This window comes from Uloborus diversus, chromosome 9 (genome assembly GCF_026930045.1).
Source record: "Uloborus diversus isolate 005 chromosome 9, Udiv.v.3.1, whole genome shotgun sequence".
NCBI classification, from domain to species: domain Eukaryota; kingdom Metazoa; phylum Arthropoda; class Arachnida; order Araneae; family Uloboridae; genus Uloborus; species Uloborus diversus.
This window is the reverse complement of record NC_072739.1, coordinates 32,608,940-32,633,398: the sequence shown is the minus strand read 5'-3', so window position 1 is coordinate 32,633,398 and position 24,459 is coordinate 32,608,940. Positions and strand designations below refer to the sequence as shown.

General features: G+C 33.0%; 1 protein-coding gene across 1 annotated transcript in view; it reads right to left on the bottom strand.

Annotated features, from left to right (window-relative positions):
• Positions 1–24,459, bottom strand: part of LOC129229258 (NPC intracellular cholesterol transporter 1-like) — a 117,421-nt gene that overhangs the window by 4,124 nt on the left and 88,838 nt on the right. The window contains exons 19-23 of the mRNA XM_054863528.1: positions 22,069–22,189; positions 19,774–19,829; positions 18,731–18,878; positions 14,729–14,960; positions 5,350–5,463 (exon numbers count right to left, since the gene is read on the bottom strand). Coding sequence (XP_054719503.1) covers positions 5,350–5,463; positions 14,729–14,960; positions 18,731–18,878; positions 19,774–19,829; positions 22,069–22,189 — 671 coding nt within the window. The remainder of the gene's footprint in view (positions 1–5,349; positions 5,464–14,728; positions 14,961–18,730; positions 18,879–19,773; positions 19,830–22,068; positions 22,190–24,459) is intronic.

Below are 24,459 nucleotides of genomic sequence, written 5' to 3'. Positions count from 1 at the left end.
CAGCAAAAATATTCAACTAAATATGTATATGAAAAACAGATGCAACAATTTATTGAGACAAAAAATAAGTACGAGAATTTAAGAACATTTAAAATCTAAAATAACCCATTATCTTCCCAAAGCGCAGTGTGAAATTGTAAAATACAAATTTAGTAAATGCATTCATACATTAAACAGAAAAAAAACTTCAAAATACTCAATTCCAGAATCATCATTGCTAAAGATAAGTTAGTAACAAATCTGAATATGATCGGTATCTTTATATATTAATAGGCAAGCCGTTTTCTTTTGGCACCGATTTCTCCTCTGTTTGTGAACCGATTTCCTTCATTCTTTTTTCGTTCGGTAGCTATTGCCGAGTTTTAGTGTCATCAATAAAATTTTTTGCAATTGAACGCTAATTAATGGAGATATTAATAAAAAACACATTTTTGTCCTAAATTCTACAAGAACAGATGGTCTAATTTTTTCGAATTTGATATGGTTGGAAAGGTCTTTAAAAAACACTCCTAACGAAAAAATTGTCAGGGCGCCCAAGGTCCAAAAACCTAACTCCACTAGAAAAAAAGTTACAAGCGTTTTTTAGTTAGCGGAACTCAAAAATTTTAATTTTGTCTCTTTTCCATTGCTGAAATTCATGGTTGGAAGCCTCAAACATAATTTTTAATTCATTTTTTAAACCGCTTTTTCTACACGAAAAAAGCATTTTAATGCTTCGAGCTTGGTATGGTTGGAAAGATCGCGAAAAATGCTTTGAAATGCCTTTTCACGCTACATAGTTAGCGTGAAGAAATAGCTGGATAATATTGTAGTGTTGCCAATTCTTGCTTGAGCATAAAGAAATGAAATACTTGCATTTGTTTTTATTATTGAGGCTTTTTGGGTAACTACGGGTATTTAAAATATTTTCATTTAGATTATGTTTTCGCAATTTTAATATTTAAATAAATTATTTTACGAGTGAGGGACGACTTTCAGTTCCAGCTCCCAATAATACCTGCATTTGCTATCACCACTAACAGATCTCAAGGTGAAACTTTTGATAAAATTGGCGTATTATTACGACTTTCAGTGCTTTCGCATGGACAATTATGTGTTGTCGTGAGTAGAGTTCCTTTATTTGATTGTTGGAAATTTTATATTTAACGGCAAGATCATGCCTACTTTTACAAAAAATATTGTTTGTACAGAAGTTTTACGTATGAAGGGAGTTTTGCGGCATCATTTCATTCAGAACGACTACCATAATTGTGAAATTGGCGAACTTTATCCATTTTGGCACCAATGCCAGGACGAGAAATATTTTTCTCTTGCATTGGTAAAAAACGAGTACAGAAATGTCTATTTGCAAGGAACTAACTATGAATGAAGTACCTCTTTAAGGTGGGTTTCATTAAATTGCAACCGTTCGTGACAAGGCGGAGGAAATAAATGACAAGAGGAGCATACAATGGGGAGAATGGGACATCAAGTTTTTTTTTTTTTTTTTTGATAAGAACGTTTATGAAAAACTGATATGTGGCAAAGGGGAAGAGGGGTTATAGTGAAATGTGAAACTTTGCGACAAAGGGGAGAGAGATCAAAAATTTTGAAAAGTGCATTTCTCAGTTTTTTCCTAAACCGTAAACAAATCACAAACACGATTTTTTTTAAAATTACACTATTATTGCGACCTCCAGTGTCTTTGAATGGACAATTTTTAATGTAGCAAGTAGGATTCGTTCATTTGACTGTTTGGAATTTAATAAGTCTTACAGCAGAGGTCAAGGCAACTTGCTCAATAATATTAAACTTATTAAAAGAAGCATGTTCATGCAGAAGTTTTACGTATAATCTGAGTTTTGCAGGATCATTTCATTCAGGGAGATTTCGACAATTGTTAAGTTGGCGGGCGTTCTTCATCTATCGGCGTCAAATTTTTGGCATCAATTGCAGCTCGAGAAATGTTTTTACTTTGCATACGAAAACAAAGAGTAGGGAAATGTATATTTGCATACTGTTGCCACAAAACAGGGGCTGTCCACGAATGAAGTCCCGCTTTAAGGTGGGGTTCATGAAATAGTAACAGTTTGTGACAAAGAAGAGGAAAGACATGACAAGAGGGGCATTCAATGGGTTGAAAGAACAACAAGGCTTTTTTTAATAGGAACGTTTATGAAAAACAGCGTGACATAGGACAAAGGGAAGAGGGGGTATAGTGAAGTACAAAACATTGTGACAAAAGGGGGAAGAGGGTTGAAAATATTGAAAAATGTGACATCAGCCCTTAACTATAAACAAATCACAAAGTCGACCTTTTAAAAAAATTATACTATTATTACGACGCCCAGTGTTTTTGAATGGACAGTTATATGTTGACACGAGTAGAGTTCGTTCATTTGATATTTGGAAATTTATATTTCTAATGATGAAGAAGTAACTTACTCAATAATAGTAGACCTTTTTATAAATAACATTGTTCACACAAAAGTTTTATGTATAAATTGAGTTTTGATGCTTCATTTCATATGGGAAGATTTCGAAAATTGGTGATTTTTATTCGTTGGCGTCAATTTTCTTGTTTCATTGTTTTTCCTTTGCATACGTAAACAAAGAGTAGGAAAATATTTATTTGCATAGGGTTAGCACAAAGCAACATGATATCCAAAATTAAATTATTCAAGCCAGCAATTTGTCAACCACATCAATTTCTCAATGGGGTTGTTTCCTTCAATCAAAAGTACTACTTTTAGTCACTGAAATAGATAGAATATAAAAAAAAAAAAAGTTAGCCAAAAAAACTTTTATTTTCTCAACAGTTGTTTATTTAAAACTTTTTTGAATGCCCAATTTTAGAAATAAGGAGTGGTCTTTATGATGTTATAAGTGATGTACTTTGCCGTGTGACTCCATTGCTGCGCTAAATATTTACGGTTTGCTCTCAACCGCGTTTTCGGGTTTGTTGGCATAAAATATTATTTTATTTTTTTTCTCGGTCCACAGCCGATAATTTAAAGAAAATAATTTAAAGTTAAATGTACCTACTTTAAGCCCAGTCTGGTAAAAGTAGAACTTGTCAACTAGTTGGTGCTAACACTTCAATCGACAATTCCCCCACGCCATAATTAATGGCGACTGTTTACTGAAACCATTGAAGATTGCATGTCCCGATGTGTTGATTCAGAAAAAGTTGAGTTGTCACCTGATTGATTCGAATTAATTCCACTTGTCGACCGCACGTGCTATGGAGAGGAGTACGAATATTCGCGGCAGTGGAATAAACAAATGAGTGATGGTTGAAGTAGAAGTTAGTGTGGTGACGTCATCGAGGCATGGAATCTCATTGGCTGATAAAACATATATATTGTGGCGAGTGGCAGCACTCGGGGCAGCAGTCTCTCTTCTCTCAACGATCCCCAGTTGTTGTTTTGATCGTGAAGCCTAGTCCGGCTCACGTGTGGGGGGGTTTTTCCCCGCGATGCTAGCGGGGTTTTTTTGTGGTGTGTAAATCTAAATCTTCCAAGTCCTGGAATTAGTATAAGTCCTGGAATTAGTATGAGTCCAGGTGAAGAAACCCTTGTGTTGTGTCCGGCCAATTAATATTGCCGGGGAAGTGAGTTCCTATATGTCTACCTGAGATGTTCACTGATCTACGAACTGTCTAATGTTGCCTTCCCATTACGGACGTTCCTGAAGTGTGATTCGGGGGACCTTTTGTGTTGCTTCAAGTTGATCCTTCGGACTGGCCTGCGACTACATCAACATATTGGTGACATTTTTCCTTTATTTACTGGAACCACTTTTGTTATGATATTTTGGGGGTGTTATTTTATGGGGATAATATAAAAATTCTAGTCATATTTAATAAATGTATTTTTCTGAAACATGTTTTTTTGCTTGTCTCCAACTTGACATTACACGGCCAGTTAATGTTGGCTTAGTTTAAATATCTTAACCTTTGGATTTTAAACTTAACTTTAATTATGCCAACAACATGATAATTTGCGCTGTGCGCTAATGGCATCAATGAGTGGCATTTTATTGCTTTAATGCCAAAATATTAATTTCAATCTGCACACCGATTAAAATAGTTGTTAAAAAATATTAAATTTACTCAAATTATTTTAAAAATGGTTAAAACCTTTGTTTTTAAGCATCCTTTTTCAGTAAAAAATACTTTGGAAATTTTGGAAACGACCCCATTACCAAAATACCCCTTTCATCCATTTATTTTGAGATTAACATATAAAAAGGAAAATTGGAATAAATTATTACTGTGTGTGTGTCGGTATAAAAATTGTGTGTTTTCAGATATGCAGTAAACATGAGTACAAGTGGAATTAAAAATGTTGGAAATAGTTAAATTCATACAAGTTTTCTCAAATATTCATTTATGAATATGGTCGAGTTTCAAACACTGGGCGAACACTAGTAATTATTGAACTATAATGTACAAAAGCAAGCTTACCATTAAACATAGAAACTTCAAACTGTTATTTCTACTGTTTGTGTGTATTTTTTTAAACATTGTAGAAGAGCTATGATATGAAAAAAGATCCCCAGTCTCCGGAAAGGGAAAACATACGATATTCTGAAGCCATTGTAGTATAAGAATGGAATGTTGATATTAAATGGTATACAAACATAAAGATATTGAGGAAATTCAACCATAAATATTTTATTCACACAGCACGGAAATCTTCATTATGCACTTTAAGTATTAAAATGTGAAAGATGATAAAAATGTGAATTTAGAAACAGTTTAAGCCTTAAAAAATGAAAAAGAATATTACGTATGTGAATTATTAAAATAATTTCTATTTCCATTCTAGTGCTTAAAGCAATTTCTTCTTATTTTCGAGGCTTTGAACCTTTTCCTCAAGAGCTATTTCTTCCCTCTCTTTTTCTAATTGAATCTTTTTTTTCATCTTGTAGCTCATTAGTGGAAGGATTCAACGTTGAGTATTCATCTGATTGGTCAACACAATGTAATTTGTCAGGAAATGTTATTGATAAATCAGCTTTTCTACGCACCGAAAAACAAAGTAGATGAATGGCGATGAAATCATTTTCGTTCTTCCGAGGTCGGAAGAACAGCGATTGGTCCTGAGAGCGAAATCCAACAGTCAGTTTCCATGACTTTTGGACATTTTACACTGAAATCCATGGCTTTCCATGATCAATTTCGATCATGTGCGAAATCCATGACTTTCCCTGACTTTCCATATGTGCGGACACCCTGTCTATTTCAACTCATAAAACTTTAAGTATATGTTTGGAATTTACAATAACAACTCCCAAGGAGTTGAAAAGAGAATTTTCTAGAATTTTAAAAGTTAAAGCATTAATGTACTTTCAAAATCTACTTACAGAACTTCCCATATGTGCAACAGCGTTTCGAGCTCTATCAACTTTGCTGCCTTCTGAGTCAAATGCGAAGGATCGAATAATGTGCGAACAAAATTCGACTGATATTCCAACAGCCTATTAAATTAAAAAATACACATATTAACAAAATAAGAAAATTAGTTGAAAATTGTACAGACATTTTCAAATGATTTTAAAAAGAATACAGATATTTTTGAAAATAATACATCATCTATGAATAAAGCTTCAATGTACAGCAATATTTTTTGCATGTAAGAGTTATTACATAAAATATTACGAAAATAGAAAATTTATAAAATATATTTGTCCATTCCCGAATTTGCATTGAAGCAACTACAACTTCTTTGGAATGGGTGATAATGAATGCATATAAATCACACTATATGCATAAAATCAATTCTCAAAGCATATGAGGAGGAAGAAATGATGGCAAAAAACTTTATAATCCAGTCATTTAAGGGGATCAATAGAGTGCAAATGGCTCCAAGCTTTAAGAACATACAGTTTTATGTGTGCATGTTTTTTTTTTTTCTTTTTTTTCTTTTTTTTTTGCTTGGTGTAGTAATTATTGAATATGCACCTTTTGTCCCTCCCTCTGGAATTCTTCAAAAGACTGCTATGCTTAGGATCATAAATTTATTTATTGAAAATAATGATTTTATTTTTTTTTTAATTTTTAAATTCCTTACAGTATTTCTTCAATTTAGAGCAAAAACTCACGATTTGGTTAATTTCTGGAAATGCGGAAAAAAATGTAAAAAAAAGTTATTCAAAAAGAAAGAAAAAAACTATAGGTGATTTTTTGTTGCAATTCTTTAGCTTGCCTTTTGCGAAAGTCACAAAGAAAGACAATTCTATCTATTGATGGATCTTTTGTAGAATAAATAAACTAAAAAACATACAAGGAACAGATTTTCATGCACCTTTAGAAGGGGGGGGGGGGGGCAAAAAAGATTCCTACCTTTTAGATTCCAGAGTAATAAAAAAAAACTGAGTAATTAATATTATTTATCTTTTTCAAAAGTGTTCATGTCTACTTTATATATATATATATATATATATATATATATATATATATATATATATATATATATATATTCTTCTTCTTCTTCGGCACTACAGCCTAGGGCAGGCCAAGACCGTCTCAATCAGTTTCCTCCATTCCGCCCTGTCAGAAACAGATTTCCTCCATCCACTGAGGCCAACAATTTTTAAGTCTTTTTCAGCACAATCGAGCCATCCGGTTGGTGGGCGTCCCCTCTTGCGCGCACCATCTGGAATTGTGAAGGTGACTTTATGGGTTGGGTCCCTACTACCTAGTCTAAAAAGGTGCCCCAGCCATCTGATGCGATTGGCATTAATAAAGTGGATAATATCTGGCTGTTTATAGAATTTTTTATATATCTCAAAATTATAGAGATTGTGCCATCTGTTGTTTTCCTGGGCAGCACCAAAAATTCTTCTTAAAATTTTCCTTTCAAAAACCATCAATCTCTCTTCTTCTGCTTTAGTTAAAGCCCAACACTCACTTCCATAGGTTAGGACTGGTCTTAACAGGGTCTTGTATATCTTTATTTCTGTACAATATATATATATATATATATATATATATATATATATATATATATATATATATATATATATATATATTATATAGTAATTGGTGCAAAATTTGAACTTGATCTGTCAATAATAACACGTGCCCCTAGGACGTTGAACTTTAACACTTTTGATAAATCTTCGAGTTTTTACTTCAGACCCCGTACATCGTTTCTCCTATTTTTGCAAAATATTTTTACAGCAAGGTAGCATTAAAATTAATCTTTTTAATTACTTCATATCGTTTAAAGATTTTACATTGAATAAGAATGAAATAGTGCTTTAGAAACTTTACCTTAATCGTACGCTTTTCTCAATGAATCTCAATCGTGTGCATTTTTTTCCCGATAGTCTTGGACTGTCTGTAAAATACTAAATTGCTTTCATGACTCATATTTCGTAAATTGATTGTGAAATTCTTCGATTAATTGTGCTCCTCTTTCAGTTGTATCATTCAAAACTTTCAGCACTTTAACGATATCTCTTCCCTTTAAATAGCTTCCTTCATTTTACCATGAATCAGGATCAACTAGAAAAACATCTTTTGTGTTTGTAACTTATCAAACAGTTTTATTGACTTGTAATTCATTCTATAAAGAGGAAGATCTTTACTAAGAAAGTATTCCAAATCATCTACTGTTATCTGAAATTTTTTATACAGTCATCAGACACGTCTTCCTATTCAGCAAGCATTTTTTTGAAGTTTTCATTTCCTATCTTCAAAGAGTTAATTCCTTCATCCATTACGGTCAAAGCTACTAGTTCATCTCCTAAGTACTATAAGTGATTTATGAATTTTTCAATCACTGTTTCTGCTGCATGTTTGTCATTATTTTGTACGCTGCAGGTTCTTTAGACACCAGACTTTATATTAATTTAAAAGGCCTAGAATGGGTTGCTGCGAAAAACTATATCTTCATACAACATTTAACTATAAAACAGCATTTACGGGCATAGTCTTCATGTAAGATCAATTTAAATTGTTTCCTAAATATATTAATTTTTAAACAATAAATTCCTTTCGCCACCCATCTGACTCACAGATAAGCTCCAGGTTGCCGAAAACATATCCCTGTAGGAGGGAGTACTTCACCAAGAAATATTATTACACGTTATGAGAATTCTCTGTAATATTCCTTAATTCCGCTTTCTACAAACAATAATATGTCATCAAATTCTTTTAGAATTTAAGTGGTATGTGTACTTTTTGAATTTTGAAGCGCTTAAATAATGGAATATCGAGTCTAGAACTAAGAAAGGCAAGAACTTCTTTAAAGACACTCTGCAGTACGATTTCAAGTGCATGATGATAACAATACAAATGCAATATATCACCGTTCAGCTTTTGCTCTAAAAAATTACATGCACAATTTATACGGCCGGTATTGTAAGCCGCTGTATAAAACACTACAGCCTGAACAGTTAGCAGTAAAGAGCAATTAAATAAGATATCATATACAACTGAAGAAATATCTCAGAAATTCTGAGTAGCTGTTCAACATTGGGACTTGGTAAGCATATCGGCGTTTTTTTCTAGTTACATCTGGATGTAGCTTTGTATCCCAGGGAATAACTAAAAAATCTAAATTTAAATTCATGAAATCTGATTTTACCTCTCGAGGATTTTCTCTTGCTCGCTTAAGGGATGTACGATTGATACCAGTGGTTATTTGGATTTAAATTTACTGCATCTACATAGGCTGTTAATAAATGAGTAGCATCTTTGTCCCTAATATGGCATTTGTCTAACATTAATGAAATGCGAGCAGATATCAATAGTTGTCAAGCTTTTTTGCGTTGTGGTAGACCAGATATAGATAAAAGGATCAACAGGTTAGGATAGATACCCATTTCGGTTTCTAAATCTTGTGAATTGCAAGAGGAATTTGATGATAATAAAGGACTATGTACTGAAATAGAAGACAGTTTAAAGTATAGATTTTTACATTATTCCGACCTGGAATTTTTTTTAATTTATATTTTAGATATGGAAAATAGTTTATTTTTATGGTAAGGTAATCGAGGATTTTTCAAAATTTAAATTATAAGGATGCATAAACATTTTACGTATATAAGTAAAGAACAACGAATTAAAATATAACTGTCATTACTTATATTTATAGCATGAAAACCTAGTGACCCTATTTGCCACACCTATTACATACACAGAAAATTTTCTAAATCAACATCCCGAAAGCTTGGAAGAGGCAATTTGTTGTTGTCAAAAATCATTCATTAATGGCCTAGGTCATTCATTAATGGCCTTTAGAATCCCTTGTGTCCATCTTGGTGGAAAGAAATGTTCCCCTGGCGCTTGGTTTGAAACGAGCGCAAATAGCGGTATGCCTGTCCCAAGGCGATTAGTGTACATGTACCCTATGTAATATGTAAAATTTTTACAGAATGAAAGTGAGAGAATGGTTGGTCTAGAAGTAGCAACATCTATTGAGGTTCAAAATTACTTTAAATATGAAACCTAGGAATATTTTTACATAAAAGTGAGAAAATCCGCAATTTTTTCTTCGAAACTCAAAAAAGGGGGCCCTAGGGGCACATGTTAATATTCATGGATTGACTTAAAATTTTGCGTGGATCATTTATTTGTATAATGGAACAAATTGAGGGGGCGTCGTGTAAAATATCTACAACTTCAAAAATAAGGACCACCCTAATATATATATATATATTATATATATATATATATATATATATATATATATATATATATATATATATATATATATATATATATATATATTGTAGTTTATTACTCCATATTTTTTACTACTAAATTATAGCTATAAGCAGGGGTGCCCACATGGGGGGGATTATGGCGCAAGTTGCGCCATGAAAATTTTTGGGGGGGATTTTTTTCCCTGAAAGTTTTTTTTATTCAGAACATGAAATTTTTGAATTTCGGAAGAAAAAATATTTAGACTCATTCAACAAGAATTAGAAGCATTAATTATACTTCTTCCACGTACTTTTCAGGGCCGTCACCGTAGCAAGCTCCCCCCCCCCCTTCCCCATTTTTCAGAAGTATGGCCGCCAATTTCATTTTAGCGATGCAACTAACGAAGAAAAAGGAAAACTATTCGTTGTTTTAAAAAAATAAAATAGTAATTATAAATGAACAAGTGAAATAATAGTGAAAAAAGTATTTTTTCTGTCAAATTTCAATAGAAAATGTAATCTTAAAATACAATTGAGGAACATCCATGACTCTCTTTTATCAAGAGTAAGTAAGGGCCGCGGAAATGTATACTTCAAACATTTGTATTAACACAAAAAAAAAGGATTCAGTACAGTACACTCTTCACTAGGCCGCAGAGTCTGGCAAGTCGGAAACTATGGGCTCAGCTCGAAATAAAAACATTGTGCATAGAGTAAAATTTGAATAACGGGAGGGAGGACAGGTGACCAAACTAACATGTTGCACGCCTTGTCTCTCGGCGGCCATGGTTATACAAAACCATGCTTCATGTTTCTGCAGTTTAAAAAAATATATAAATAAAAATACATAAATAAATAGGACAGCCCATAGGATAGGGGTCGCCGAAACATTCCCATATGTATATATGTGTATATATATATATATATATATATATATATTTTTTTTTTTTGATGAAAAATGTTGTCCTGAAAATCATTGCTAAATCGGAGAAATATGTATTGGTCGCCGAAATAAATTTGAAATAGATAGAGGAAAAAAATCAGTTAAATGCAAAGAGAGATTCAATGTATTATAATGAATATTCACACCAAAAGCTCTAAATGTTTAAATGTAAAAATCGTAAGTAAATCAAAGTTTGATCAAGAGATGCAGGTGGCATATTTAAAATAAAATGAAGTGGAATAGAGACCTAAGGTATCACAGATAATTACCACATCCGTTCAAAATATTAAAAGTCCTTTTTCTAAGGCCGCAAATGCTAGTATTGCAAGAAAACAAAAATATTAAGGGGGAAATTGAAAGTTTTATTATGGAAAATCCAAGCAAATAATCGTGTTTGGCAAAGGAAAATTGGAAAAAAATATCACCACAATATGTTTATCAATTATTGAAATTTACAATGAAGATAGGAGGGACGTAGCCAAACTGAAAGGAAGAGTGGGGAACTCCAAAGCCTTCTTTTTACGTCCCCAAAGCTGGCCTGGAAGTGAGTTTTTAAAACTTAGGTTTTGAAAAAATCCCGGGAAAACGTTCTCAAACCCCATCCTTTACCCTAACGTCATTAAAGATGACCTATACCTAAGTATTTAGGACTGCAATTTCGAAAAGCTGTGAGAGTGCTCCCAACGTAAGATCCGAGAAACGTCCTCTCAATTAATCATTAATCATCATTTAAGGTCGAATAAATTTCGTCTTTTGGACTTTAATTAAAAAAAAAACTCCTTGGGGTGTCCAAAAACTATCGTTCCCCAAATATTACCGAAGATCCTCAAAATTTCCATTGTTAAGGCTTCAATTCAGAAAAGTTTTCGGGGAGACCTCCAAAACCTTCTACTCCTCTAACAGTATTTAAAATTGTCTACGATTGCGTTAATTGATTTAATTTTGAAAATTTGTCAGGGGAGGACTCCGAATCTCTCCACCCATTAATATTACCGAAAATCTTCTAAAATTGCGGTTTCAACAGATCGAAATTTTTTCGAGAGAATGCCCCCCCCCCCCCCCTCTCTATTTCTCTCTCGCCAACATCATCGAAAACTGTCTTAAATCTCGCTTTTAGTACTTCAATTACGAAACATTTCTGGTCTCGAGCCCCTTCAAAATTCCCCCTTCCCCCTTTCATCGAAGGTTGGCTTAAATTACGTTTTCGGAGCTTGAATTTCAAGAAACTGGCGGTGCACTAAATTTTAACAAAAAGAAGTCTACAATTGCGTTTTTAAGGCTTCAAAATTTAAAAAAAAAAAATTTGGGGGGAGGGCCCGCATCTCTCTTCCCCTTATTATCACCGCAGATCATCTAAAACTGCATTTTTCAAACCACAATTTTCAGATTTTTCCCGGGGGAGAGCCCCCGGACTCCCCTTTACGTGTCAGAATCACAAATAATTCACAATTGGGAATGCGTGCTTGAAGTTTGCATTTTGAAAAATTATAGAATGATGACCTCGAGTCTCTGCCTCCGTAGGTCGTTTAAAACTGTGTTTTTCAAATCATAATCTTGAAAATTCCCGGGGGTGAGCCCCAGACCCCCTCTTCTGAACGTAATTAAATATAACGTACGATTGTATTGAGAACTTAAATTTGGAAAAATTATCGGGAGAGGCTAACTTGGACCTCCTCTCCCCCTTCCTCCCAAACTTAAAATATAGTCTAAAACTGCGTTTTTATGTCTTCAATTTCGAAATAATGTAAGAAAGTAGCTCTCCGACACCTCCTAATTCTGATTGAATTTATATTACTAGTACTAAGGTAATACTAGTAATACTATAAATACTCCTTACGATTAAATTTATATTACTAGTACTAAGGTCTAGTAATATGACTATCCCTGCTGAAGTCAAATCTTCTTTCTCTCTCTCTGCATATTGGAACATGCGTTTGAAACAATGAACGGGCCGCCAAAAGCATACCCCCCCCTCCCCAGTTTTTTTTTTTTTTTTTTTTTGACCTAGCGACGGCTCTGATACTCTTTCCAAAATTTAATGACCGTGTCGCTTTTTCAATGAAGGGAACATCACAGACGGCATGGTGTCCGTTTCAAAGCTGGATCAGACGATTTGATTTCTTTTCATTTTTTTATAAATTTTCTGGAAGTAGCACAATTCTGCATGATGAATGCGTGTGTAAAAATGATGAGAGGGAGAGGGGTCAAAATTGTTTTATTGTTTGTAATAATTCTGACCAGTATGCTTTAGTCTTCCATTGATTCATTTGCACCTCGACAATCGTTAAGAACTAGTTTTGAAGTTTGCGAATAACATATTTTTTATCCGTCCAATTGACAATTAATATATTTTCTTCATTAACGAGTTTAAGCTTGTGAAGAATTTCTCTCTCTCTCTCATTTCACTTCACTCCCATCTTCTCTACCATTTTTAAACTGATTGTTTCAATTTACTATTAGATGATTTTTATTAAAACTTTCAGTGATGTTGGTTTTCGCTGATGGAGGTAGAACAGTCTGTTCTTAAGGTGTTTAAATTATGTTTCGTAAATCATATTTACTTTCTTCTATATCTGATATGTATAGAAGGATATTTGATTCATGAAAATTCACGAGTTCTGAGTTTCGATGTGCACTGAATAGCTGAATCCATTTTTGAGGATTTCCGAAACGTATCTCACGGTGTGTCTGATCCATCTTTTTTTTGGATATGCAACTTCAATTTTGGAAAACTTCCAAGAGAGCGCCCCCCTCCCCACTGTAGCGCCAGAATAACACCCTGTTTATCATCAAGAGTCATCTAAAACTGCGTTTGTTGAACTGCAATTTTGAAAAATTTATAGGAAAGTGCCCCTGATTCCTCCCTCTTTCCTTAACATGATCAAAGACAAGCCTAGAATTGCGTTTTTGGAGTATCAATTTCAAACAATTGCCGGGGGAATGGTACCGAAATTCACCTTCCACTAACATTATCCAGTTCTATCAAAACTGCGTTTTTAAAGCTAGAAATTCGAAAATTTAAATAGAGTGTCCCTCTCCCCCCATCCTCTACTCTCATCAACATTATTAAAAATGCGTGTTAAATTTGGTTTTCAGGGCTTCAATTTCGAGAAAATTTCGGGACAGCTTCCGAAAACTCGTTTTCTTAAGGCCACAAAGGTCGGCTACAATTGCGATTTTAGAGCTTCAGTTTCAGAAAACTGCTTTTCCCCCAACCATGGATAGCGTTTGTAAGACTTTAATTTTGAAAATTTTCCTGGGGCAAGCCCCAGGATCTCTTCTTTCCCTAACATTACCACAGATAGTCTAAAACTGCGTTTTTAGAACTACAATTTTGAAAACAAAGGAAAAGCCTTCTTTCACACAACGTTAGACTATCAACAATGGCGCTTTAAAGTTTCAATATTGAAAAATTACCGGGAAGGGCACACCAAACCTTTTATTCCCCAAACATCATCAGAGATCGTCTAAAACTGGTTTTAAAACTACAATTTGGAAAATTTTCCGGAGGAGAAACCCCAGGAACCCCTATCTAAGTGACAATAAAATAAGATTCATATTTTATAGATTCATTTTGTATACATCTAGTAATGACTCCATCCCAAGCCAGAAAGTTGAATCCACTCTTCCTGTAATTGTTCATACAATTGAAAAAAAAAAAATTAAGGTGTAGAAAAAATCAGGGGTACCCAAAACTTGTTTACTCAAGGTGCACGTTGTAAAATTTGGGACGGCAAGGCAGGTCAACAATCCAACAATATTTCAGTTCAAATGCTATTTGTTAGCGTCACCTCCCCCCCCCCCCCGATGAATTTGATTAGAAATTAAACACTCTAAAAACTGTTATATTTAACCCGATTCGAAAGCGAGAAAATTTTTGGGGGGGAATTTGCGCCATTGAGCTTGGGGGGGATGGGCACCCCTGGCTATAAGAAACATTTCATTGGGTCCTTTAACTTCGTTATAAATGAGAACAACTGTTTTAATGACTATAAAATTAGGAAAGAAAAACGTTCTCGATTATTCTCCCAACTTCAACTTCAGGAGAATATACTCAAGAGAACATTCATGTATCACACCTGTAGTCATAACCAATTAAACAGACACATCCAAAACTTCAAAGTACTACAAAAACAATGTACTTACCATAACCAAGTTTACAAGTGATACAGCATTCAGGGAGATGTCCCAAAAGTACATTAATCCCATCAAATCAAACAAAATCATCAAGATGGTGAAAACCATTATTATTGCTGAGTGAAAGTCTAGGCCCATTAGTACAACTGTGACTAAAAATATGTCCACAATTGAAATTACGATATTACGGACAGCATCACCCGACACAGTCAAGTATTGCTCGTAAAACACATAGAAGACACTGCAAAAGAAAGGAACAGTCACAAATAATATTTAATATAGACAAATGTTACATGCATTTATTCAAGAAAAATACTTTTACATTAATGAAATATCATCTATAAATAAACCATAAGTAAATTTTTCAAAAAAAAAAATTGAAAATTAAGTAGTCAAAAGCAAACATTTGGGAGTTTTAAGGGCCTTCAGAAGAACAAATGAAAATTACAGTTTTCAAAAAGCATATAAGTACCCGTCTTTTTTTTTTTTTTTTTTTGTAGAAACTTGGGGGGAAAAGAAGAGTGAAATAAGGAGTAAAGGTTGTTATTTCCTTTTTTTAGGGATCTAATATGGATCAAAACATATTCGAAAGGTCATAATGCAGGGTTGGCAAGTTTCTGCCGAGGCGGTTAAAACCACTGGTAGAAACCGGTTAAAACCGGCATGGCAAAAACCAATTTCTGCCACATTTGCGGCAGAAACTGGCAAAAATTCACAAAATAAAAAAAAAATTAAATTATTGACATGCAATAGGAAGTGCATGGAAAAAATAATTATTAACCAAAGCTCAATTTAATTACGATATTACCACAATTTAAAATCAAATGTTACATTGTTTGGACCCTGCAGTTGTTTTCTTAGAAAAGGTGGTTTCTAAAATCTAAACAGTTTCTCAATCTAATATGTACAAATGAGAAACTTTAGAATATTCCTGCAACAGAAGAGCTAGCAGGCAATGCATGAAGGGACAAGCAATGTTCGTGAAACTTTCATCTATTGTATTTTTTTTTTTTTTTAACTGGTCCACCATGTAGTAACTGGGGTAGCGGGAGAAATTCAACTGGAAAAATAAGTTTCGAGAAATAGGGCCAATTTGTTTCGCAAAGCTGTGACATAAGGTACAAAATCTATGTTAATATTGGCAAGTAAAATTCTGGCCCTTTCTTCTTGAAGCACATGATAATTTCGATCACAAACAATTTAGATGGAGCGTATAAGTGAGCAAATTAATATCAGACATGCCTTTTAATTTTGTATGTGGCTCCTCTTTCCTGAGCACCTATATGATTTTTCGTCCTTTGTTAGATTAACCCAAACATTACGAGCATCTGCAATTGAAAAGTCCCCTTCTCAAACTAAATCAAGGGCATTAGCATAGGATTTTATTTTTTTAAATGATGAAATGAAGTTTAATTTTTTAGTTTACTTAAACGAATATCATTTAGCAACCACTTAAGTAATTAAAGTTGCTTTTAAGTTTTTGCCAGTTTCTGCCGGTTTTTACCGGTTATAACCAGTTTCTGCCACTGGCACGGCAAAAACTAGTTTCTGCCGGCAGAAAGCCAACCCTGTCATAATGTGGTATAACTGTGAAACTATTTGACTTTTAAATAACAAATATACTTCCACTTATCACAGTTAAGTCTGGATTTGAAACAACGAGGGCTGACTACAAAGTGAAAAAAAGCCATGGCAGACAAATTAAGCAGTTGTGACAATGGCCATAGTTATAGCTACAAATGCTTTGCATTATATGTCTCAGCAAAAAAATCTTTAAAATTAGAATGATTGCTTTTTAGAAAATACGTTTTAGAAAAGTCATTTTGAGATTCTAAACTCTCAAAACTTGATGAACAGTTCAGCCAGACTGGCAAACACTTATCATCCTACTTATAATAAGCTCAGGGCTGTAATGAGACTTTTGTTTCGGGGAAGGTTTTACCTACATAATTCTCAGAAAATCCATATGAGGCAGTGAGAAGCAAAGGGATGTAAGTGGACATTTTCAAGTTTTTAAATATAGCATCCCAGGTAGGTTTACATTGATTTTTTTTCCTAAACTATGCTGTACAGCAAGCATCTACCAGGGCTACTAGTACTATGCCCTAAGACAGAGGAGAGGTTCCCCTACTAAATGTATTGGTTATCTCCAATTTTTAATTTTGCCACTTACATCCCTTTGCTTCTCACTGCCTCATATGATCAATAAAGTTTGATTTCATTCATATAAACTATTGGTTTTTGTTACAGTAAATTCTTTAAAAGAGGGGATGCTATTTTAAGGACATTTATATGAGCTAATATAAAAAGTGACATATCCAATAAATGAAAAAAATTGACTTGTCCATTACATTACTTCTCTGCTGTTAAGTATTTGATGTCTTTTTCATAATCATTTTTAAAAAAAACATGTGTGTACTCATGTACGCGTATTTGAAGTACTATTTCTTATATTCATGTTTTTCGACACTTTAAAAATGTAGAGTTTAGCACTTTCAAATTTAAAGAATTTTGGTGTGTTTGTCACAATGTTCAAAATCTAAAGAAAAATGCTGTATTATTTTGTGAAAAATGATGTTCATAATAACTACGATGAAAATGAATACTGAAGATGAAGCACTTGGTTATACAGTTCGTCAATAGTAAAAACATCGTTTTTAAATGAAATTGAGAAAAAAATCAATCAAGAAAAGATAAAACAGAAATAATAAGTTGTTAAGCAAAAAAAAAAGCATAGTAAGAAACATGTTTTGGAACAATTTTGAAAAACTTCAGAGCAGGTTTGAACCTTAAAAATCCACCCCTTAAAGAGGGAAACCAGTTTAGACTGGTTGAAATATCCACTTTTTTTTGTCATAAAATGTTAGTAAAACTATTTAAGAAAAATGGTGCTAAAATTTCAGTGAAAAATTCCGATTAGTACTATGATTACTTAAAGTGACTGCGGAGATTGGAAAACGTTTACAACATTTTTTTTTAAACGTTTTTTTTCTCGAATCAACTTTTTTTCTAACTGGTGGGCAGTCTAGCTTAAAAAGTTTTTGACCAATTATTTTGAAATACTGTGAATATTCTTTATTCAATTATACTCTATATGAACCTAACTTTTTGATGATATTATTAATAAAAATACTTTTTTTTTAATGCAAGAAATGTGAAAAAAAATTGTAGAAAAACATGACATTGTAATCAAACACCTCAAAAACGTGTAATTTTCAACTTTTCTGATCATAATTAGGTTCATATTCTAGGGAAATACATTGTTTATGAGAAAGAGAAATTATGGCTTAGGTAATGCCAACCAGCAACAAGCTCTGATGGCATCCGCCGATGGACAGCAGCTTCTAACTTCACTAGTTCTGATGGAAATGACTTCAAAAAATCACAAGGTGAACTTCAAAAGATGAATAAAAAGTCCTCCAAGCTTAAAGAAATTCTGATTATTTCTTTCCTACTAAAAACACTAAAATTTAGGCTTCTTAAACTAGTTTTCCTTCTTAAATACAGGCCATGAATAAGTTATAAAGCTGAAAGTCTGCATGTCTGGATCTCTGGATGACTGTTAAGTCAATCTCGCGAAATCCCACGGGATTGATTTCTTACAATCCCTAAATCCTGTGGGACTGAATTCGGTGTGGGATTGAAAACCCTAGTGAGCACCTCAAAGCAATTTTTCGAAAGTTCAAGTTTGTTCTTTTTCTATTCTAATTTTAAGAAGATTTTACCGAGCATAATTATCATAACATGGACTAGCAAATTACCATAACATGAACGAGCAAACTACTGTATGCGACTATGGACCAGCAAATGAACATAGCAAATTGACTAGAAATTCATCATAGATTATTTGTAAATATACAGGCGAATCAAATGACTTTTTAATTTTCTACTGCGGGCAAAGCCGTGCAGGTACCGCTAGTAGTACATAAAATTTCCTTTTCATTTCTTTAATCACTATACTTGAGTTGAATAAATAGTTGGGGTTAATGCACAAGAAAAAGAAGCAATTACCTGTATGGAAAAACTTCAACGGGATCGCTGACATTAGTCGACTTGATTGTGAGGGTAATGTTGTCAGCAATTTTTCTAGCCCACCTCAAGGCTTCTGTGTAGTCATCGGATGTCTTCAATATAGTATGATACGTCAAAAAATGAGTGGCTAGAAAAATTTTTATATATTAAGAAATTAAGTTTCATGCTGGATATTTGCAAAAAATGTCTAAATTTTAAATTAGCTTTGAGAAAAATGATTTTACTTTTTAAGGAACCGAGTAATTTTGTGTCAAAAATCAGACCACTAACAATTAAATTGTGAATAATGAATTAAGTAATAGATCATTAATAAAAGTAAGTGAGAGCCCACAGCTTTTCCAAAATTTAATGTTGCAAAAATGACTTCTTTAAAAACATTTTACTAGCAAACATTGACCCTTGACGAATTCCAAATATTCTTAGATGAAAAATTATCACAATAAAAAGGCTAAATTATTGTATTAAATCATTTCAACAATAAACTTCCCACTGTGCTAGCAATTTGATTTGTACTTTTTTTTCCTATCGGTTTCTAAACCAAAAGTAAATAATTATAAAAACAAAACACCAATTACCAAGATATTTTTTCTTACGTAAAAAAATAATAATATGTTTTGGAAATGATGTTTGGATGGATTCTAAATTTTTCTTGAGAAAGTTGAGTAAAACTGCATCCATAATTTGACTCAAAATGAATTATTCAAAGCAATTTAATAAATCGGACCAGCAAACAATTAAAAGAAAAGACTTAGTATACACAGAAATACAAAATGTAACCTATGGTTAAATTTTTCATTCTTTCCAAAAACTTTAAATTTCATTATTCAAAATAAATAAGTAAATTTTCTATTTTCTCCAAGTCACTGAACAAGAAGATTTTGAAGACTAATTTATATTATGAATATTTAAAAAAAGCAAAACAAATAAGTGATAAGGAATTAAGGATTCCTTCTTATTCTATAAAATATGAATCTTAAGCTATAATATATTGCTCATTAGTAACATCAAAATCTTAAATTTACCTCCAACTGTATCATTTCCAATAATTTCTATAGCCTGTGAAAATCCAGCATGACCACTAAAAAATTAATAAAAGATTTGCTTCAAAAATGTAACAAAAAAAAAAAAAAATAATAATAATAATAATAATTAACCACATCACATGATTTATTTTTCTTATGCTCACAAAATTTGGTACATTCAAAATAGGTGTTAAGTTAATGGACACAAATTAAAAGATGATACAGTGTCAACAGAATATTGGCTTGTATTTGAAAAATTTGACCTAAATACTGTTACATTAAAACAAAAAGTCATTTAAATAAATAAAAATATTTTTAAATGTTTAAGTTAATGTCTCGATAAAGCTTTGCCTGACATCAACTGAGGTGATCGAGCAGTATACTTACAGAAAGTAAAATAATGCTAAGCACTATGCAAGCACACATTTTTGAGACTAAATTATAAAACTAGCTGCATCATGACAAACACTTAAAAGAAACAGATTTCACTTCAACCAAAATGTGTGGCAATCCCTTTAAAACACACTAGTATGAAATGAAATGAGCTCGAAATTACAGGAAAATTAAATTTAGGCACAGAAAAATACGTTTGGAAATACAGTTGGCTCTCTGTTTAATGACGCTCTATTTAACGACTTTCTCTATTTAAAGACGGCTTTTCACGGTCCCGGATGCTCCACTGTAGTTTTAAAAGCATTCTATTTAAGGTTGCATTAAACTTAAGGACAATTTTTTTTGTGCTCCCTTGAAAGTCGTTAAACAGAGAGTCAACTGTACTTGATACATTTGCATAAAAGCTTGAATAAATAAATGACTTTAAAAAAAAAAAAATCAGCTAATAAGTAAAATTGGATGCAGTAGGGCTGATATTTACCAAATTTTGTCAAACGATAATAGATTTGAAACTAACTTTCAGTCTGGAAGATCAAAGAAAACAACTGAACAACAAGACATTTATCTGGTAAGATTAACCCAGAGCCTCTCTATATGGTCAGTTTGTAAAGAAGTAAGCTTCCTAGTGTCAAAATCAACATTACATCCATAGCTGCAGGCAATTGCATTTCTTGTTTATCGCAAAATACGTCATTAGCCGAAGTTTTCAAAACAGCATTAAGATGCCTGTGTTCAGTGAGCCCGAAATCACATCAATTGGACAAATGAATAGTTAAATGCTCTTTCAATAATGAAAAGAAATTTAATTTAGGTGGTAGATTAGTAAGGAACCCCAAACTTTTATCAGCAGACAACAAGGGGGAGCTTCACTCATGGTGTGGGGAGCATTTTCTTTCAATGGAACAAGCAATATATCTTTTTTGAAAGGTTATCTATGTTCCAAAGATTATCAGAAAACGCTTGAAGTACAGTTACCTGAATTTGGAAAATTGCTTGGTGGAAACCAATGGTTATTCCAACAAGACAATTGCTCAATTCATGTCTAATTCTACAATGCAGTGATGTTTAGACAAAACTAAAACACTCTTATGGACTGGGCAGTCCTGATCTAAACCCAATAGAGAATTTGTGAAGAATATTAGCTCGAGATGTATATGCTAATGGGAGGCAGTTTGCAACAGTTCATTTTTGGCTGCAATTTTGTTGGTTTTCTTTAAAGCCAGATGTTCTTCAACCTCGTTTTCAGTATGCTTGATCGAGTTTTTGAAGTTATTAGGAAAAATGCCTTAAAAATTTGATCTTCAAAAGGATAAGGTCTATTAACTATTGGGACAGTAAAATTTAAGGTTGAATTTTTAGCACAAAGTCTAATTGTAAAATATGATTTTTATAAAGTATTAATATTGTACTAATATTTATTATGATTCTAAATTGTTTTGAATTTGTTACTTTCTTTTTCTCTCTTTTTAACATTTAGAATGTGAAAACCTGGTTGTCTCTAAACTTTTGGGGCACACTGTAATTAATAGGCTACCAAGCTTTCAAAGTATTATATCAAAATTCAAGTTAAAAAAAATATTGATCGATTTTATAAAGGTAAAATTTTCCATTCTATTTTATTAAATCTGCCCCCAAAAATCTATTTGAATCTGTAGTTGTTAACCCTGTAGGGAAAGGGGAAACCCCTATTATTTGGAGAATTCATGATTTTTTTTTTTTTTTTGAATAACTTCCAAATAGCTGCATTTTAAGTATTTTCAAAAATTAAGGTTCTAAAGCAAAGAATGGAGAGTGACAAATTAAAACTCAGACTTTCGTGGATTTGTATGAACTTCATAAAGTACTCTGCTTGCAGTAAAATTTAAGTAAATGTAGAAGCAGATAGCATATTCTTATACTTACGCAACAGGGCAATCAGGTGTAGGGTTTTCACTTAGATAGGCTAGTAAGAAAGAATTAAATTTATCAGGTGTTGGCCTTAAGTTTTTTTGATCTGTAATTCCACACGACTGACAATAGGGAGCTATAAAAGAAATAAAAAACCATTTTTTAAAGAAAGACATGCTTCAAATATTGAAAAACAAATGAAATTAATAATTTACTTGATTCATGTCATTTGTTTTTGCATTTAAGTTAAACTAAATGAAGTATACAAAACAAAAATGCAAGAGTTCACATGCATACGCATACAAGCCCTTTTGAACTAACTTATGCTTGTAAATCAAAACATCAATCCAGTATCATTTTTCCAAATTTTCAATGAAATTATATATTGAATTCATTACAGAATACGGAACCTATCTGCAAAACAAGAAAATTTGCGCTATGCAAAAAAAAAAAAACTGCACTGACATAATCTGTAAGTGCATTCCCAAATTTGCTTTGAACAGGTTCACCAGGAAGGGGACCAGACAATAGCCCTCCTTTTAAAATCACTTCTTTAATACTATGCCAATTTGATCCATAATATATCCTCTTTAGGGCAAGCAGAAATAATCATTAGGTGTGTAAAAATTGATACAGAAAATAAATGGCTTGGGGATGAGGAGGGGGGATATGAAAGTTTTTTGACATTTGTAAGAACCATCTACAATTTTGACTCACCTAGGTGCATATTAAAAATTCTCCCTCCCCCATATTAGTTTAGAAAAGCTATTAACCCTCAAGTATCTAGAATATGTATATATTGTTGAGAAACAAAATGCCGACTTGTCAACTCAGAACAAAAAAGAACTGAAGTGAACTGAGGAACTCTGTGCACCTGCTTGTAGTTTCGATTGTAGTCATGTTGGATCGCTTCGGCGAAATTGTTTCTTTTAAAGTTTATTAAATATCAACGGCTAATAATGGTTCTTTCTTCCTTCTCACGTTTTATTTGACAACTGATAGATGCACGAGTAGCCCAAACCCTTATTGATTTTATGTAGAAGAATATTATATTCTCAAACAAAGCACTGTTCTTACATATGTGTTTTTGGCGCCCAACGTGAAGCGATAGTTAACGGTTGAATTCGCTTTAAAATTTGATCCAGTACGGATCTAACAGTTTTGAAGACAAAAAGGAAGTCTCTTGGGCAGTCATTTACTGTATGCTGCAATAATATATCCAACAAACTGAAAACGGAAAGCTTAACATGTGAAGAAGCTAACATTCTTTTGAAGCAGTTGCTAGATAAGTTTTGCCGTTTAGAATCAATTCAAGAAGAGATATCCACGGAACTTTTAAGTGATACAAAGTATGAACAGGAATATTCCGAAGACTTTGAACAAGCAGAAGAATACAGAGATAGGATTTGTCAACTTTCGACTTTGCTGGAAAATTATAAAGTAGAAGATATCTCGACCAATGAAGAAAATACGCGTGTTGAAAAAAGAAAATTTAAGTTTCCTAAACTTGAGCTAAGAAAATTCAATGGTGAACCAAAAGAATATTTTCAAACAGGCCTTTTGGAGCCAGTTTGAAAAGATTCACAAAGACGTCGATATTGTAGGTGAAGCTAAATTTCAATATCTATTACAGTGTGTTGTACCTGATTCAAAGGCAGCGAGGCTGGTGAATACTTTTCCGCCAACAAAAGAAAATTATGTGAAAGTTATTATGCAATTCAAGGAGCGGTTCCGCCGCGAAGAATCATTAGTGCAAATTTATGTTAGAGATTTGCTATAAATAGTTATGAAAAATTCTGCAGGTTGAATCAAATATGACCTTGGTGAACTATATGATTAATTAGAGAGCAAATTATTGTCCCTGGAGAATTTAGGTAGAACAAAAGAGAAGTTCGCCGATTTTCTAGAACCACTGGTAGAGTCGTGCCTTCCAGAAAATGTTCTTCGTGCGTGGGAAAGAAGCCGTTCGTCGGAAGAATCAACTCAACATGATAGCGTGTGTTCGTTAGATAAATTATTAATGTTTTTACGAAATGAAATCCGAAGTGATAAGAAATGTTAGTGCTCGCCCGTACCGGGTTTGGAGCTGACCACATTCAGAGTAAGAAGAAAAAGGAAACGGTGATGTGCGATAGTGCTTCTGATAATATTGCTTCCGCGGCAGCTCACGTAAGTACAGGTCGACAAATTTCAGGTAAGAGAATTTATGTATCTTTTGTGATAAAAAACATCAAAGTCAGGAATGTTATTTTGCTAGAAGGTTGTTTCTTGAAGATAAGAGAAAATTACTGAAACAGAAAGGAGCCTGCTTTTCATGCTAAAGACAAGGGCACACTTTTAGAAATTGTAAATTTAAAAACAAATGTATTAAGTGTGACAAAAATCATTTTATTTTGATGTGTCCTG